The following is an 18,702-nucleotide window of genomic DNA, read 5'->3' as shown; positions in this document are numbered from 1 at the left end:
TTCCCAGTAAACAGATGCTTTAGTAATTTTTCATCTTTTTTTTGGCATATGTTTTAAAGGCATCTTTCAAATCTTGAAGTTAATACATACCTATAAATATTAGGCATGCTGTATCTCTCCTGGAACCTTTTATACACTGTATAATCTGACATTAAGATATGTGGATTTTTTTTCTATATCCATAAGTGATTAGTAAAAGATGTTATATTTCATGATTGGTTTATCCATCAAAAGGCATATTTTCCTTATGATTTCACATATGTCAGGAAGGAATCACTCACAGAGAACTACAAGATAGCATCTGGATAACTGCAAACACAATTAAGTCTTCATGTGCGGTAAGGAAGGTAAAATCAAAAACTTTAAAATGTATCTGTTAGGTTGATTTCAAAAGCTTTCCAAAAACCCTAGTTGCATAAATCACTGCAGTAGAGTACATGGAAGGAAAGCGTTAAAGATATAGTCTGGCCATGTGTTTAGGGGTATCTGAGTCTGGCAATGCCTGTTGCTATTAACACTCTAGACATACATGTAGCTGTTACAGGGGACAAAAAATCTCAGGGATACTGGATTTAAAATAACATGTGTTGATACATTGCTCTTAGAACACCTTAATGAGAATAACCATTAAAGTTTCCAAGGGACCAGCAAACCAAAATGACTGAAAAAAGACAAACATGAAAAAGGAAAAATAGGTTTATAACTATTAGTCATCTGAGTAAAGTTAATATAAAGGTAATTTCAGTCAAAGAGTCAGGACTTCAGATAATTGCTAAATAAGTCAAAAAGAAGTCCCACATCTTTATCCCAACATTTAATAGTAATAGCAATAGAGGCACCCTTTGCAATGGGGAACAGATCTCCTACAAATGGAGCAAATAAAAGGTGATAGAATAAATTTTTTCATCTTTAGAAATCCAAGAAAATATTTGAAAGAGATAAAATATGGAATAAAGTATGTTGGATGAATAATAATGTAGCAAAAATTTACTAAACTCAGATAATATAAAAAAGAACCATTTTGCTTAGAATAAGGACTTTCCTCTTTCATAATTATCTGAGTACTTTGCTGATGTGATGCATGTATTATCTTGCCAAAACCCAAATCTGTATATGCTCAGGATCTTCCAGAAGTTGATCCTGTTATGGAGATAATTTCCTTTCCTTTGTAAAATCATGCTAAAATGGTATTTCAAAGAGCTGCGTTCTGCATATTTTGTTTCTGGAATACATTATCAGCATACTGATTCATTACATTGGGGAACAATTCATTCTTTTTCAGAAGTATCATAGAGTGGAAAAAATAGAGACTTTGTTAACATTTGGGTAGGGGAAGTATGTGATAATGCGAAATTGAAATGAAGGAATTTGCAAAAAAAAAAAAAGAAAGAAAAATCACTAGCTGTTCTTTGTGTTGGTTACAAGGGTGGCAATTTATAAAAATTCATCAAGCTGTACATTTACTATACATGTACATTTCTGTGCCTACATACTTCAGTAAAAAGCTTAAGCCAAATAAATAATAAACAAACAAATACTAAAAAAAAACTAGTTATTTGGTTAATTCTGATCCAATGTTAGGGATCAAACTGTTGTGAATTGTCTGTGTGAAATAAATAGTCCTGAAAGTGTCTGAAGGTATATTATAATTAACTTTTTCTCATAGAAAGAAGGGTTATCTCCAATCTATATCACCAGAATATATTATTTGCTCTGAGATGTTAAAGGGGAAGATTAGGTATTGGGGGATATGGAGTGTTGAAGGAACACAATTACATAAGTGAATCAGAATAACTTTCCATGTTCCTTAATGATAATATTTCTGTGAATTTAGTTGACTTATTTAGTGAATATATTCACTCGTATATCTAACAAATTAAATTCTAAGAATGCATGCTTATTTAATTAAAATATTTTAAAATTTAGACTCTATAATGAGTCTCTGTTTTCCTCCCATTATCCCAATAAAATTCCAGTTTCTTTATTCTAGCTCCAACAATGTACAGCTCTGAGAAAATTTGATAAAGTAAAATCATGACCCAAAAACATAAGCAACTGCTCCCTCCCTAAAGTCAATTTAACTATAGGAATTACAGATAAAGCATTCAGACAGCCAAGTAAAATCATGTAATGCATTTCCTTAAAATACCACTTAAGCATCTTATAAATTTTCCTTAATTTTGAATATAACGATATTCTGAAAGCAATACTTTGAGTATTTTCTCATTACAGTACTTAGTTTTATAACATTTATACAGAACAGTGACAATTTCACAGGTACATTAAATCTACTTTCCCAGCTTCTTGGTAAGCATGTGTTCACTTTCAGAAAAGGAAGAAGGATGAAATAAGGTTAAATGATCATTGTGGAAAGTCAGCCTAGAATATCCTGAAAAGTTTCTAGCATGAAAATTACATGTGTGAAGGAGTGAATTAACTTTAGGGCTCCCCAAATCATCTGATTGATCATACACCTAGATTACCTGTTTTATAGTACAATTTCATGCATTTCAAATTTTTTCAGTCACTTTTCTTACCTTCTTAACCTCTAGAAATTATCATTGATATTGGTTGCTCACCTGGTGACTGCTGGCAATCGAAATTTTAAATATAAAACAACCCCTACAAACTGCTCTGCCAAGTAAAGTAATTCATAATTTTTGTCAAGGTTCAAAGGAAGGCACACTGGAACCGCCTGGAAAAAAAGAAACAAAACAAACGAACAAAAAGCATAGGTTATTGCTTGGTGTTTGTGTCAGGGTGTGCATCTTTTCTCTGGTTCCCAGTGTATGCTCTGTGAAACACTAAAATAAAGAATACCTTTGGTAATAATAAAGCAATATCTTTCACTTCCTTGCATAGTCCATCAGTACTACCTCCATGAATACACGTGTTTTAAAGTCTCGTTCAATGTGTATGGCTTTAGATTTTTATCTTTAATATTTCCTTTGCAAATCTCATTCCTAAACACAACTTTTTTCTTCAAGTACCAACATGTATCTCAATTATCAGGTATAATAACTTCTATGAAATATATCTGAAAATTAATTTTATTTGGAATCAGAAATAGGTAGACGTATTAATGTACCAATAAACAGTACCTAATTCATTCACCCATTCATTTATTAAGCAAAAGTTTTCTGAGAAAGAATGTGCTATCTAGATAGTAAAGGGAATACTGGAAAACGTGGAGGGAATAAATAACATCTTAGTCCCCAAGGAATTTACAAGAAAGTGATTTAGAGTCATCACATCTGGTATCAATTTTTTTTTCTAAGAGTGAAAACAAATATTAAAAGGGAAAGCTTTTTAGGGATAAGTTCTTGGGCACATATATGGGTATTTTGAAGGGAATGGTGTACATAAATAACACTTTATTAAATATAAGCCCAGAAATAACATTTTCATTTCCACTTAGAACTTCAATAAATCTATTCCAAGGCTATATATTGATATGTAGCTATAAAAAAACAGTGATATAATAAGGAAATAAATTACAGAATAGACATTCACACAGTATGGCGTTTCAATTAAGCATCACCAAAATTGTACATTTCTGTGCATACATACTTCAGCAAAAAGCTTAAGCTAAATAAATAATAAACAAACAAATACTAAAAACTCCCATATGTATATGCCAACTAGCTTACTTTACCTCTTTACCAAGCAGGTAGCATAATACCGAATGTTACATTTTTTTCTTGACATACACAGCTTTGTCTTGGTAACAGATGTAGAGGTATGTGTATACACATAGTTAAATCATTATTTAGGAATTATTTTTATGGTCTGCCTCATAATCATTTATAATTTCACTTGTTGAAAAAGAAAGACACAAGAGTTGGAAAGATCATGTGAAGGAACACATGATCCTTATTTAGAAAAATAAAAGAGCTTCATGTTGACCTGTTTATTTTAGTGAAGGGAAACTAAAACCCACCCCCAACATTCAATTCCTGAGTCAAATATGCACTAAATCTGAGTAACTAAAAGAAAGTTCGAGAGACAGATTTACAAAGTTGATCTCTCTGAATTTTGATATATTTAAACCCCACTAAACATTATTCCAACAAAGTTGTTTCCACCTGAAAGTTTATAAGCGCTCTTACAAGAACTATGTGCTGAAGGCATGATCACCTTTGTCATAGTAGGACACAAAAAAGTAGACACTGTAAAATGTTTTCACTAAAGTATCTATGAAAGATTTTTTTCACAAAGAGGAGTATTACAACAAGCAAACAGAAAGGACATTGTTGGGGGGGAGGGGGGAGGGAGAAGGGAGGGAGGTTTTGGTGATGGGGAGCATTAATCAGCTACAATGTATATCGACAAAATAAAATTAAAAAAAAAAAAAAAAAAAAAAAGAGGAGTATTAACCTCAGCTTTTTTTGGTTTCTTAAGTAAGCATACACTTTGTACTTTGTAAATGTACAGTCTATAGGTGAGTACTCTGTAAATTGTGACCCCGGAGCCTTTTTTTTCTTTTAACCCAGCCACTAATTATCCCCAATGTTTACTACTCACATGAATATAGTTAGTAAATACATTATGACTCATGGCCTGCTTAGAATTATAGCAATTATTGTAGGACATCTGTATTTTCCTGACTTACCTCAGCTATGTGGAAATAAGTACCAGGAGCTCTCATTTTAGAAATGAGATGAGAAGTTTACTATTGTGAACTGTTTACCTCACAACTCTTCTGATCTTGGGCAAGTTTGAATCCTTTCTTCCCATCACAATAACAAGAGTAACCTCCAGGATAATTGACACAAAGTTGAGCACACATGTTTTCAGAGCATTCATCTACATCTGGAGTAAAAAAAGAACATAAAACTTAATATCTCCTAAATGTTCAATCCAATAGGCAGAAGAGTATTCTGATTTTACTATGAGATAATCAATGATAATAAATCCTTAGGGAAAGAAATTCCTATGATATCAAGTCACATTTAAACAAACAGATGACATGGAAATTTAGATGTGTTACAGGGTAACTCTTATTTATTCATATACTTGAAACAAATTTAATTTACAGCTCACAGTAAGTAATAATTAATAAAAGTATAACCATGATATTAATTTTCTGATTTTTAATATGAAGGAAAAAAGAGAGAATTCAACTTAACTGGAATTTCTGATTATATGAATTTCATTGAGATCATTTCCCAATTCTTTGCTTTGAAGAAAAGGAAAGGGACGAAAATGGGAAGGGAAAGGGGAGGTGAGGAGAAGGTAGGAAGGAAAGAAAAGGAAAGATGGGGAAGGGAAAGGAAGAAAAGACCCCTCTCACTGAAGGTCAATGCAACTGGGGATGAAATGACAATATCAAGAACATTTGGCTTTTCATAACACAATAATCAATAGTGGCAAAAAATTTAAATAGATATCTTTTATTTCTTCATATCTTTAAAAAAAAAATCACACTGTGATATTTCCTCCCATATTATGAAATCTTCTATATGGTCCTTGTTCCTACACCATATTTTGATAAAATCGTTCTTGAATATTTGTAATAATATGCTTAAGCTAAAGTGCACTTCAGAGCTACATACGATCCTTGACATTGTCATTGAATGCACTCTGTGATCTTTGAAAATTCCTAAATTCACAAGTACTAGTGTGACATATATGTTCTCAAAATGCTTTAAAATAGTTCCCCCAAATTAGTGATCCCTCCATAGCATTAAAATTGCATGATATAGAATTAAATTTAGATATACACAAGGTCTTCAAAATGTTCATGGAAAGATTTGTATTACCCTTTTTTTAAAAAAAATTTTGTTGCCATCTTTATTTATTTATTTTTTTGGCAGCTGGCAGGTAAGGGGATTTGAACCTTTGACCTTGGTGTTAGTGGCACCACATTCTCTCAAATGAGCCACCGGCCAGCCCTTGTGTTATCTTTTAATTCTATTTTTCCACAAACTTTTGAAGCACCCTCGTGTGTGTGTGTGTGTGTGTGTGTGTGTGTGTGTGTGTGTGTGTGTATAATCATATATAAATCTTTTAAAAAAAAATCTTTCATTCATAGAATAAAACTACAATATATAGGTGATAAAGTTGGCTAATGATAAATCTCCAAATGCCCAGGGTTTCTATCTGGAGTGGTGGGAGAATAGAAATAGCATGTGTGCTGGGGGGAATATTTTTATTGAGTGTACGAGGAGGTAAGACATCAAAATCTCAAGAGGAGTATATTTACTTGAAAAAAACTATTCTAAAATCATTTACGATTTAGGCAAATTCATAGAGACAGAAAAGTAGATTAGAGGTTAACAGGAGAGGAAATACTGCTTAATGGTGACAGAGTTTTTGTTTGGGATGATGAAAAGCTTTTGGAAACAGACAGTAGTGATGACTGCACATGAGTGTGAATGTAATTAATGCCACTGAATTGTACACTTAAAAATGGTTAAAAGGGCACATATGTTATATAAGTATATATCTTGCCTGAGAAGAAAAAGTATTATTGATTTAGCCATAGTACTAGACTAATTTTAAAATTTTTAAAATTTAAATAAGGATGTGAGATAATTTGTATGTGTCATGATGAAAGAAACAAAGTTCTAATGTGTTTAAGCTGCCTGAGTCAAACATGGCAGCACCACCATGGCCAAATGGAGTAATGACACCCCTAAGGAGCCATACCAGTTTCACAGGCACTAACATTACTAATCAATATTTCTTAAGTTTCCAGAACTCTGTTATCATTAGTTATGATGACATAACAGAACTATGTCATTTCTCATTTTGGATTAAATGACTTTCTTATATATTCACAGAAAATCATTGAAAAGCTTGCAATAGAACCTAAGCTTTTTAAGCAGACTTATTGTTTCAGGTGCATGATTTTTAAGCTTGTGTCTTTTTTTTTTTTTGTATATATGTGTTTTTCCTTCCAGAATGAAATTCTCTTTATCTTTAAATATTATTTAAATGATGTAAAAATATGTTTTTCTTGCTTTTATCACACATGGAGGTCTCCGTTTCATACATAGCTTAAAGGACCAACTGGAATGCATTACACTAAACGTAAAGACCATGTGTCTTGCATACTTTTTCCATGGAAAGAAGCCAAAGATTACCTAAATGACCAAGCAATATAATGGAGTAAAAAGTCTGATTTTGATGTCAAACAAAACCTATGCTTTTAAAAATCAACTCAGAGTTCAAACCCACCCACTCCACCATCAGCAATGATATTACCACTATTCTACCTTCACAAGACTTTGATTTGGGATTGTATCTGTAGCCTTCAGAGCATTCACATTCAAAGCCTCCTGGGATGTTCTTGCATACAGCTGTGCCACAAATGCTTGGCTTTATAGAACATTCATCCACATCTACAAATAAAACAAACATATTAAAACAACAACAACAACAACACATTTTTCCCATACCAGAAGACCCTAGCAATGAATCCTTGAATTGTGTTTACTGGATCTAGTTTAATGTGTGTAATGAGACAACAGAGTGGCCTTGGAACAACAAAATATTACATCTATCATCATATTTTAGTTCTCTTAGTATGATTTCTTTATACAAATGCATAGGAAATTTGATTGATATTTGTCATGTTCCTTTACAGTTATAGAAAAGAAGGAAAGGGCTTTAGATATTTTCATATCTACCAGGTTACAGTACGAAAATAAATGGAAGAAGAGTTCAACTATATTCTTAATTTTCTTCAAATGTATTACTAAATTCATGTTTCTAAAATATGATCTTAAAATTAGATCCATTCCATATTAAAACAAATATTAAAAATATGAGGTGGCTCATCTGTTTTACCTAGTTCCTTTGGAAATGGACAAATATATAATCTGTACTCTCTTATTGTTGCCTAACATATTAAATAATGAATCAAATTTAAAATGGGATTGAATAAGATCTGTAAGTATTTATAAATTTGCAGTTAATCCAATATAAATTTTAATGCTAAATTAATTAATATTTCAGAAATTTCAGATGTGTTTATTATGTTACATAGTAGAGTAGGAGACATATTATTGATTGCAATTAATTACTAGATAAGCACCTTTGAGAAAAACAAAACAAGTAACAGGAAGAGTTCAATGAAAATGTAATTATTCGTAAACTTTTCTAATCTGTGCTGTCTATATTAAGACAAATTCAGAATGGAAAATATATTTTCTATTCTAAAAAGTTTATAGATTTTTTTCTGCGGACTAATTAGCCAAAATTTCAGACATTATTTAAAATAACTTGCACAAAAATAATGAAATCAATTTCTTTTGGTAAGAGAATTTTTCTAAAGTTTGACTGTATTAATGTCAACATCCTGAGTGTGATATTGTATTACAATTTTGTAAAATGTTACCATTAAGGGAAACTGGGTAAAGAGTACATGGGATCTTTCTACATTATTTCTTACAACTTATGTGAATCTTTAATTAATTAAAAATAAGATATTTTTTTTAAAAAAGGGCTATAAAATCCATATGTTCAAAATAAAGCAAAACATACGACTAAAATTATTGGCTTTGAGGCATATCACAGAGAATTATTTAACTCCTATGAGTTTACGTTATAGCACATTGGTTTTATGACTCTACACTGACATCTAATGTCTGATGAAAGGTTTCATTCTTTTATTTTTAGACAATTACTGGCAAGTTGATCACAAGCATATCCACATCTTGGCAAAGGTCCTATTATAATGGTTGGATACATATTCTTCTAACAGTTCTGTATTCTATCACTTAAGTATCATGGGTAAAGAACCATGTAAATGAAGACTATAAGAACATATGCTCTGGTCATCAGGGACAGTCTTATTTATAGCAGGACTTTTTGTAATCATTTATATATGTATGTGTGTATTAACTGAATGGATAAAAATTGAATACAAAATTTTTTAATTATAAAAAATAAGTCACAAATTCTTTAGAAGTACAAATAATTATTTAGAAGTACAAATAATTAAAGCATTTAAATATAGAAATATGAATGGGTACTACTTGCTTATAGAATGCATATGGTTTCAAGAATTATGATAGTTTTCTATAACTGGCATTAAAATAATACTGTTATTCTAAATATCTAATCTTAACAGACTTACAAATAGGCAGCTAAGAAAGATACCTGGTCACATGTAAACTATACCACACTAAACACTATGATACAGGAAGAAACAGACCATTCCTTGAATAAGAATCAAATTTGGAGATTTACCAAACACATAAATAAAGAATTGAACAAGAACATTTTAAATTTTAACTTGCTAAATATTTTTTACCCCTTAGCCCAACAAAGAAGGAGGAGGAGGAGGAGGAAGAGGGAAGGAAACTTCTATGTTAACTGTTTCCAGATTCTAAAAGCAAAACTTAACTACAGGCTGGGAAATTTTGTTTTTAGTTATCCACATGCTTACCATGAATATTTGAAGATTTAGTTATAGGAGTTAAGGCAGTCTAAAGAAAGGTCAGTATACAGAGAGAAAAAAGTCAAAATTTGGGGGACAGGAAAATATAAAAAACAAAAGAAATACACTAGTAAAATGACTTGTTAAAAAGCTCAACTGACAGGGATTATTTAAGTCTGAAGAAGAAAAAAGAATTATGACCAATGATGTGCTCTTCAATGTATAAAGAGAAAGAAAACCAGATCTTCATTTTTCCCAAAACCACAACAGGAAATGAGGTACAAGATGAAGGGTTTATACTGGAAATCGGAAAGGGATTTTCTAAAAAGAAAAGATAAAATACAATAGAAGGGGTTATTAGGGATTGTGGTGAATTTCTTTGCACAGGTGTTTATCTTACTGGAATAAAGGAAATAATGTTATAATGTCTGAAAAGAAAGGATAAACAATGATTTTGCAAGTCTGTAGCATGTAAAGACCTATATTGAAACCTCAGTTTATAATGAAATTATTTTGATCTACAATGAAATTCTTTATTGAAACACACATATATGCATGTGCATGCACACACAATGAGAAAACAACATACTCTTGTTAGTAACGAAAACTAAAAGGCAGCCCCATAGTATCACACAGCTTCAAGATGGATAAAAATGTATGTTTACTATTAGCACTTACAAGAGAGTTTTCCAAAAATTTTCTGGGGAAATTCCTCTAAATGAATTTTGTTCTCATACGGTAAATATCTTTTTATTCTACCTTTTTGCTCTTACCTTTACAGTCTTTTTTATTTGAAAGCAAAATAAAACCACTTTTACAGGAACAGCGGTAACTTCCAGGTATATTATCACAAATCTGGCTGCAACCTCCATTCACATTTGAAGGATCTTTACATTCATTTATATCTAAAAAGGGAAAAAGAAATTATTAAAAAACGTAAGATAGACTTCAAAAAACTTTTCAGGAATCCAATCCAGATGAACCAGATGAGTTTATTATACATACCAAATTCACACCTCTCTCCTTGCCAACCTGGTTTACAAATGCAAGTGAATGTAGCTTGGCCATCATTGCAGCTCATATATCCATCTTGGTCACATGGCAAAGGATTACACTGGTCTGGAATGGCTGAGGGAAATAGGCATATATTTATTTTTTTACCGCATGCCATGGTAAAATAAAATTACGTGCCCTCAAATAGAAATCCTGTGCATGAAGCTTATAACCAATGAGAAACAATTACAGCTCCTTTCTTCAAATGACACTTTTCCACAAAAAAGTGAGTCCATTAAGCAAACCATTATAATTATTTTATAAAAGGAAACTTCTTTTACACTGCAAATATATACAGTATTTTATAACTGTAATTTAGATCTTTTTCAAATATACTACCTTATTTGATCCTTAAAAAAATCCATGAGTTAGGCAGAACAAATAATACTACCCTCAGTATCAATAGAAAAAAGAAATTGGGACTTCTAATTTGGACAAGGATAAACTAATGGAAACCAGATTTATCCTCCTGCCTTAATTGAACTCCAGTGAAAAGATATGAAATCGGGGCTGTCTGGTTAGCTCAGTTGGTTGGAGCATGGTGCTAATAACACCAAGGTCCAAGGTTTGATCCCTGTACTGGCCAGTCACAAAACAAACAAACAAACAAACAAACAAACAAATAAATACATATGTGAAATGGTTTTCAAACATTGGAGAACAGGTAGCAGAATACTTTGATTCCTAAGCGAAAGGTAATAAACAAGGTGATCCCTACAATTGCACCATCTTACTTCCTGGAGATAATTTCTATGCAACAGTCCAACGAACTCAAACAGAACCCAGTGGTATCCCTGGGTTGAGAAGACAAACTCTGGAGTTTGGGGAGGTCAAACTAGAATGTTGCTAGTCAGAGTACTGTAATGTTAGAGAAAGAAAAAGGGGAATGGGGGAGAGATCTGCGAAAAGATCTCCTAGAGTCTTTGGCTGAATAATGCTTTGCACAGTATAATTTCCAGAGCTCATACAGGGCTAAGAATAGTTCATTTTAGACTGGACAGACTGAAGAGACATCATAGTACAGAGGGCATCAGATCGAATCCTCACAAGTATATATAGCCGTATTATAAGAGCTAAATTAGTTTTAACCTAATAGCTACTCTAGTCTGCCCTAACAGAGCTTAAACTCAAGGCTCAAAAGATTTGTTTTTAACTTATTCCAAGTAACTTATCTGCGCACCAGAACAAAATCAAACACCATTTGTAAGAAAAAAAAAAAAAAAAAATCAGAACCCAGCACCATAAACTGTCTGCTTATTTCCCTTTCCTTAGGAATTACATTACTTTACTGCCTACTGACCACTGTCTAAAAACTGTTGCTTCATATATTTGACCAGAGTTCTACTCATTTAAGGCAGAAAAGTAAATCTGGTCCGTGCTATTCCATCTTAATCCAAATTGGAAGTCCCAAATTCTTTTTCTGACTGATACTGAGAGTAGTGTCATTTGTTCTGTCCAGTATACAATTAAAAAAAACTAAGCATGCAAAGAAGCAGAAAATGACCTATAAATTAGAGAAAAACCAATTAATGGAAATTTATCCAGACATGAAAGAGATGATGGAACAAGTAGAAAAGTAAGTCAATATAACTACGAGGGTAATTCAAAAAGTTCATGGAAAAATTCATATTATCTTTTCATTTTATTTTTTCCACAAACTTTTTGAAGTACCCTTATATTATAAATGCATTCCATATGTTCCACTAGTAAACACAAGCATGATGAAGAAAAAATAAGTAGAAGATGAGTAACAGATCCAAATGAGATGTATAGATATGAAAAATACTATATATGAAAAATACACTGACTGATATTAAAAGTAAATTACACATAGGAGAAGAGTGAACTTGAAGGCACAGAAATGATCCAAAATAAAGAAAGAACAGACAAAAACAACCAAATAAATAAACAAATAACTAGAGCATCAGTAACTTGTTGAACAAATCAAATGGCCTAGCATATGTATTATTGAAGTCCCAGAAGAAAAGAAGAGATAGCTGGGGAAAAGAAAAACATTTTTGAAGAATTAATGGTAAAAAAATTCCCCAAACTTGAAAAATGCTATAAATTCACAGATTCATGACTCAATAAACCACAAGCAGAATTTCAAATTGAAGGAAATCAGTGACAAAGAGAAGAAAAAGCAGACAGAGAAAAACACACTGTAAATACACAGGGGAAAAAAAGCTGAAAATGACAAGAGATTTCTTAGAATCTATTCAAGTGAGTGGACAATGGAGAGACATCTTCAACGTACTGAAAGAATACTATCAACATGGTAGTCTTTACACAATGAAAATATCTTCCAATAAAAGTAATACAGGATTTTCTTTTGGATTAAAAAAATTTTTTAATTAAAAAAAATTAATTAAAAATATCTAAGAAAATCCACCTCCATCAGATACACACTAAAGAAATATTACAGGAAGTTCTTCTTGTGGAGTTTATGATTTGTAATATCAAAATATAAGGCAGAAATAACACAAAATATAGAAAAAGGAAATAAAATTTTATCACAGTTTGTTGCACTGTATGTGCAATATAATATATTACTTGATTGTAGATTATAAAAAGTTAAACATATACTTTGTAAACCCTAAAGAAAAGAGAAAAAGAAGTTTAAGAGGCATAATAAATAAGCAAATAGTGAAGATAAAATGAAATTGATCCCCAAAAAGAAACTCAGATAATCCATACAATTACAGGGGAAAAAGAAAAAAACATAGAACAGATGGGATCGATAGATTTAAACAAGACCATATCAATGGTTAGGGTAGATATAAATGGTCTATAGTCTAACACTCCAATTAAAAAGAAAGATTGTCAGACTGGATAAAATAGCAAGACCTAAAAGAAACCCTCTCGAAATATAAACACACAGATAAGTGTGTGTTTTCTATCCATTAAGATACCATGAAGATACTAGTCAAAAGAAAGCCAGACTGGCTATATTAATGTAAGATAAAGCAGATTTTAGAAAAAGGAATATCACCACAGAAAAAGAGGAATATAAAAAATTATAAAGTAAAGCTTACTTATACCGCCCTGTTGATTTTCATTATAAAATGTCACAGCATATTATCACTATCTTAAATAATATGCCCATTCGTGTTTTTTTACTTAGTTGTGGTCTCTCTCCCCTCACTAGTTATTGCAATGGTCCCTTGTTTCCTGCACAGCTGCCTGTCAAGCCTTCCCAGTCAACTGTGCAAGTTATTCCCATCCTTCCAATGCTCCCAATACTTCCATCCCTTTGCTTAAGTTAGCCAGAGGAAATTTCTGTTGTTTGATGAATGAATGAATGAATGAATGACCAACCAACCTAGCTAAAGCTTAATCAATTCCATAATTTTTCAAAAAATGGCTTCATGAGAGAGAATCAAGATGGCAGAAAAGACAGTCCCCAGTGTCACTCTCTCCCACAATCAACCAATTTACAACTATTAAAAAGCAATGACTGCCAAGCTAGGGCTGCTAGGGCTCAGGGGAAGAGGAGAAGTGACCTATGGAGTACATGAAGATGGAAGAAGCCACAGAGAGAGAAAGAAGGGACCACTCTGACCATTTTAAACCCCAGCCACTTCAAGTCTGGCCCTGGTGAGCACACAGAGCAAGAGCTGGCAAAAACCAGAGTTATGCCCTTTGTGTGAAGTTGCTTAGAGACTACAGGGGAGAGGAGGGCCTTGGTGGACCCCAGGCCAGCAAGACCACTAGAAGAGTTCCACTAGGAGTAAAGGGCCACAGACAACTGAAAAAAGAAGCCACTCAAAGGCTGGTGAGTCATTGCAAGGGACTGGCACATAGCCTGCTCCATGGGAAGTGTTTGGAATGCAGCAGGTGGAAGAGAATGGCCCACAGGGGGAACATTAGGGCACAGCATGGACAGCTGATCTGCCCTCCAACCAGCACAGACCCACTCATTGGAGACTGGTCAGGAATATAGAACTGCAGGGGGTGCAGTTTGCTGAAAAGACTCAGGCCCAGACCAGAGTTTCCATACAATCATGGTGTATCAGACCTCATAAGACCTGGAAGTGCTTAAAAAGGTTAACAATTAAAACCTGAGGGGCACGAAAAGCCTTCCCCAGAGAATCAGCAGCAAAGCAGCAAATTAGGCTCAAGTGCTGGTCCCCACAGGAAGTTCCCCCATTTTAGAAGTGAGCAAAGGACAATAACTTAGTTCCAGTGTGGAGTTTACGTGGTGGGTGTAGCTAATAATCCAACACAGAACTGAAAAAAAAATAACACAAAAAACCCATAGATCAGAGACAAAGTTCTGATATTAACCAGTAAAGGTCTAACACCACCAAAGAACACCTATTAAATCTAGAAGAACTGGAAGCCTTAGGGCTCCCAAGCTGGCATGGAGGGGCCAAGGGCCTCAGCCACACCCCATAACATCTGCATCCAGCCCAGCAACAACTGAGCTGATACAGAAACCACCTGAGCTCTCAGAGCTGATACAGAAACCACCTGAGCTGCCAAAGCGGGAGGGGGGCCTGAAGGCCTCAGTCACACCCCACCCCCCATGTTCACATCCAGCCCAGTGACAACTGAGCCTCCACAGAAATCCCCCAGGCTCTCAACTTGGGATGGGGGGGGTCCCAAGGGTCTCAGCCATAGCCCCCCAGTGTCCACATCCAGCCCTGCAATGACTGACCCTCCACAGAAGTTCCCCAGGGCTCCTGAGCCAAGGTGGGGGGGTGGTGCCTAGGGCCTCAGCCATGCCTCTCTGATGTCCACATACAGCTCAGGGATGACTGAGACACTGCTGGGAGCCTCCTGGGCTCCCAAGCCAGGGTGAGGGGTGCTGAGGGCCTCACCACATGCCTCCAACATCTGCATCCAGCAGGTGACAACTGTGCCACCACCAGATGCTCCCCAGGCTCCAGAGCTAAGGCCAGGGGGAGCCAAGGGCCTCAGCCACACACCCCTACCCTCTGCAACCAAGCCAGTGAAGGAGCCAGCCATAGGCCGGCCCTGCCCCCCCACCTCCATCCTGCTCCCTCCCTCCCCGCCCCCTCCCACTGCTCTGTAACATCTTAGAATACAAAATAATAATAATAATAATAATAAATTAATTTTAAAAAGTATTAGTGATAATTCAATCAACATTAACAATGAATTTTACAGCTATCCCAGATTTCACATTTATACAGTTATTTATATTCCCTTGTTTAAATCATACAAAGGATTTAGAACCTGCAAAGGTTGTTTATTTTAAAGAAAATATATTTTCTTTATTTAAAATTTAAAATATTTTCCCCCCTGCCAAAATAATGGCCTCATAAAATCATCAACTTTTTTGAAAAGTGGTAATAAATTAGGTATTAGTTAAAATGATAGAAAACAAGGTAATAAAAAATTATTATCAAAATATTTTTCTGTCCTTTGTAAGTTAAAAAAATAATTTATGGATTAAATATACATGTTCAGGCAAACTGTTCTGCCTGTGTAATTTCCACTTTAAATTAGAAAAAACACAGATATATAAATATCGAGATAATGCCAATGCTGCATGTAAAATATTCACTGAACAAATATCACAATTTTTATCTTTCAGTTTCACATTTTTTTTGCCTTTGACTCTCAGTTGGAAAATCAGTAAATTAGTGAAAAATAATCTAGCAGAATTTCACAGGCTCTGTGTAAACTTCAGAGTAAGAAGGCTAATTTGATTCGCATAACATTTTCCACATTTACATTATTGATGCCAAAAAGGTTAGAAGAATAAACATGCTCTACCTATTAACCATCTGAACACGTGGTCATACTACATGATTATCCCACAACAGCCAAACTAAAGCAGTTGGGAATAAAAATTCTGAAGTCAAGGATATAAAGCTTACTAAACAATGAACACTGCTCACTTTAAACAAAGTGAAAAAATCATTTTGAGTAAACAAGCAGCATTTACAACTAAAAATATTCTTTCAAATGCAGTTTGAAAATACTTCTTTGTTGGGCATACAGCGCTTCAAGGGCTCATATGTTGATTTTTAAACATTAGTTTATATCAACATGAGTGTATTTGACTTGCAGGGTTTTTGTTTTGTTTTGTTTTTTCAATTGATGGTAGAGGTGCTTACCATTGATACAGCTCCTTAGGTCAGGGTAAGCATTAGTTGACTGACGTGCAGTAGTGAATAATCCAGCTCGGAAAGAGCCAAGACAACCTGTAAATAAAAACAAATGTTTGGATTAGGAGGGAATCTATTGTTGCACAAATTGATGTTTTTAATCTGTAGCATAGGCATAATTTTACCCTCAAACCTATAGACCAAAGCCTGATGTAGAAAGTGTGTATAATTAAGTCAACAGAATGAGTTAATGTTTTTTGTTCCTGTAGTCAACTTCCAATTCTTCTAATGAGGCATAGAGACAGATATAATAATATTTGTGTAATGCCTCAGTACTACAAAACAGGTTTATTTTAATTCTTTTGTTCCTCATTACAACCCTGTGATATTAGATATAGCAACCTAAGACATAACAGCTGAAATAATAGAAATAGAATTCCAAGGGACTTTAAATAACTAGGAATCATTTAGTGCCAAAAGCATATTTCTTAATAGCCCGTGAAGACATTCTACGTGTCTCATTTCATTGTTCACATAGTCATAACTTACTAAAAAAGGTAGTGTTTTGGATATCTTTTGCTGAGTAACAAACAACTCCCAAAATTAGTAGCTTAAATAATCATTCTACTGTGCTCATAATTTGTGGATTAAATATTTGAGAAGAGTTTGGTTGGGCTGTTTGTCTCTGTTGTAGTTGGAATCAGCCAGGGTGGCTGGGGTTGGGCAATCCACTTCCAAGACGGCTTTTCGTTTACGTGCCTGACAGCTCATGCTCCTTGGCATCTCTCTCTCCATGTGGTATATCATACTTCAGGGCCTCTCTGTGCAGTTAAGTTTCTTTTTGCATGCTGGTCATAAAGTAGCACTTCTTTCATGGCAGGTAGCTTCCAAGAGCAAGAAAGCGGAAGTTGCCAGGACAGTTAAAGCAGATTGTATCACTTCCACCATACTCTATTGATCAAGCAGTCCCAAGATCCTCTCAGATTCAAGGGGGTGGGAGTGGGAGATGGGGTGGATTCTACCTCTTGATGAGTGGATGGCAAAATGACATTGCAGAAGAGTATGTGGGATATGAGGTATTTTTGCAATGTCTTTGGAAAATGCAATTTATCAGAGAGAGAATAAAAGGCTCATATGAAGTCAGTAGGTGTTTATGTTTCCTATTACTGCTAAGACAAACTACCACCGATTTAGTAGCTTTAAACAACACAAATCTATTCTCTTACAGTGATGGTGTTCAAAAGTCTAAAACCAAAGTGTCAGCAGGACCTCATTCATTCTGGAGACTTCAGGGAGAATCCATTTTGTTCCCTTTTTCAGCTTCTAGATCCCATATGCCTTTCTTGGCTCATGGACCCATCCTTGCATCACTACCAATTCTTGCTTCATTGTCACATACCCTACTACTGACTCTGATCTCCTTTCCTTCCCTATAAGAACCCTTATGATTATACTGGGCCCTTCCAGATAACTCAGGACAATGTCCACATCTCAAGATTCTTAACTTACTCATACCTGCAAAGTCCCTTTCACCATATAAGGTAACATTCATAGGTTCTTAGGATTAGGACATGGATATCTTTCAGGGGTCATTATTCAGCCTACCATGGTGGGTTAGAATATTTTTACGTAGAAATAATCCCTTACATCATGGTGGCCTTTCTGTAGGCACAACGAAACCTAAGCAGTTTTACGTCTTAGTAGTCTTAACCTTTGGTTCATTTGTTCCTCCTCTCAAATCACCCACTTCCACACTTAGCTTATTCTAGTGTGGACTTCATTAGGAATGTCATTTTTAAGAAAGCCTCATTTTGTATTCCTGGACAAATTAAACAGTGAAAACCAGCCAAAATTGAAAAGCCCTGAAACTGGAGGCCCAGGTAAAATGTTTCATATGGTGATTAGGACCCCAGGCCATAATGAACCTTATACATAGGCCTATACTAATATGTGTGGTAATGTTTTTATAGAAAATGCATTTAGAACTAGTGTGTAGAGCCAGTTGCATGGCTACTCCAGAGCATTGCAGTACAGAAGCACTTCTCTTTCTTACTGCACAATAGGAATGAGGGAAATTGAGAAGCATGAGTAGGAAGATGAGAGTTGGAGGGAGATTATACCAGTTTTTATAGCCTGAAGAAGAAGCTCCTGTGAGAAATGGGATTAGAAATAGAAATTAGG

General features: G+C 34.3%; 1 protein-coding gene across 1 annotated transcript in view; it reads right to left on the bottom strand.

The window, feature by feature from the left end:
* The window catches only part of PROS1 (protein S), an 80,104-nt gene that overhangs the window by 24,557 nt on the left and 36,845 nt on the right, over window positions 1–18,702 (bottom strand). Inside the window, exons 4-9 of the mRNA XM_063105035.1 lie at window positions 16,531–16,617; window positions 10,394–10,516; window positions 10,162–10,293; window positions 7,221–7,346; window positions 4,691–4,812; window positions 2,580–2,695 (exon numbers count right to left, since the gene is read on the bottom strand). Coding sequence (XP_062961105.1) covers window positions 2,580–2,695; window positions 4,691–4,812; window positions 7,221–7,346; window positions 10,162–10,293; window positions 10,394–10,516; window positions 16,531–16,617 — 706 coding nt within the window. The remainder of the gene's footprint in view (window positions 1–2,579; window positions 2,696–4,690; window positions 4,813–7,220; window positions 7,347–10,161; window positions 10,294–10,393; window positions 10,517–16,530; window positions 16,618–18,702) is intronic.

Source organism: Cynocephalus volans, chromosome 1 (assembly GCF_027409185.1).
Source record: "Cynocephalus volans isolate mCynVol1 chromosome 1, mCynVol1.pri, whole genome shotgun sequence".
Classification (NCBI taxonomy): Eukaryota; Metazoa; Chordata; class Mammalia; order Dermoptera; family Cynocephalidae; genus Cynocephalus; species Cynocephalus volans.
This window is presented reverse-complemented; position numbering and strand designations above follow the sequence as displayed.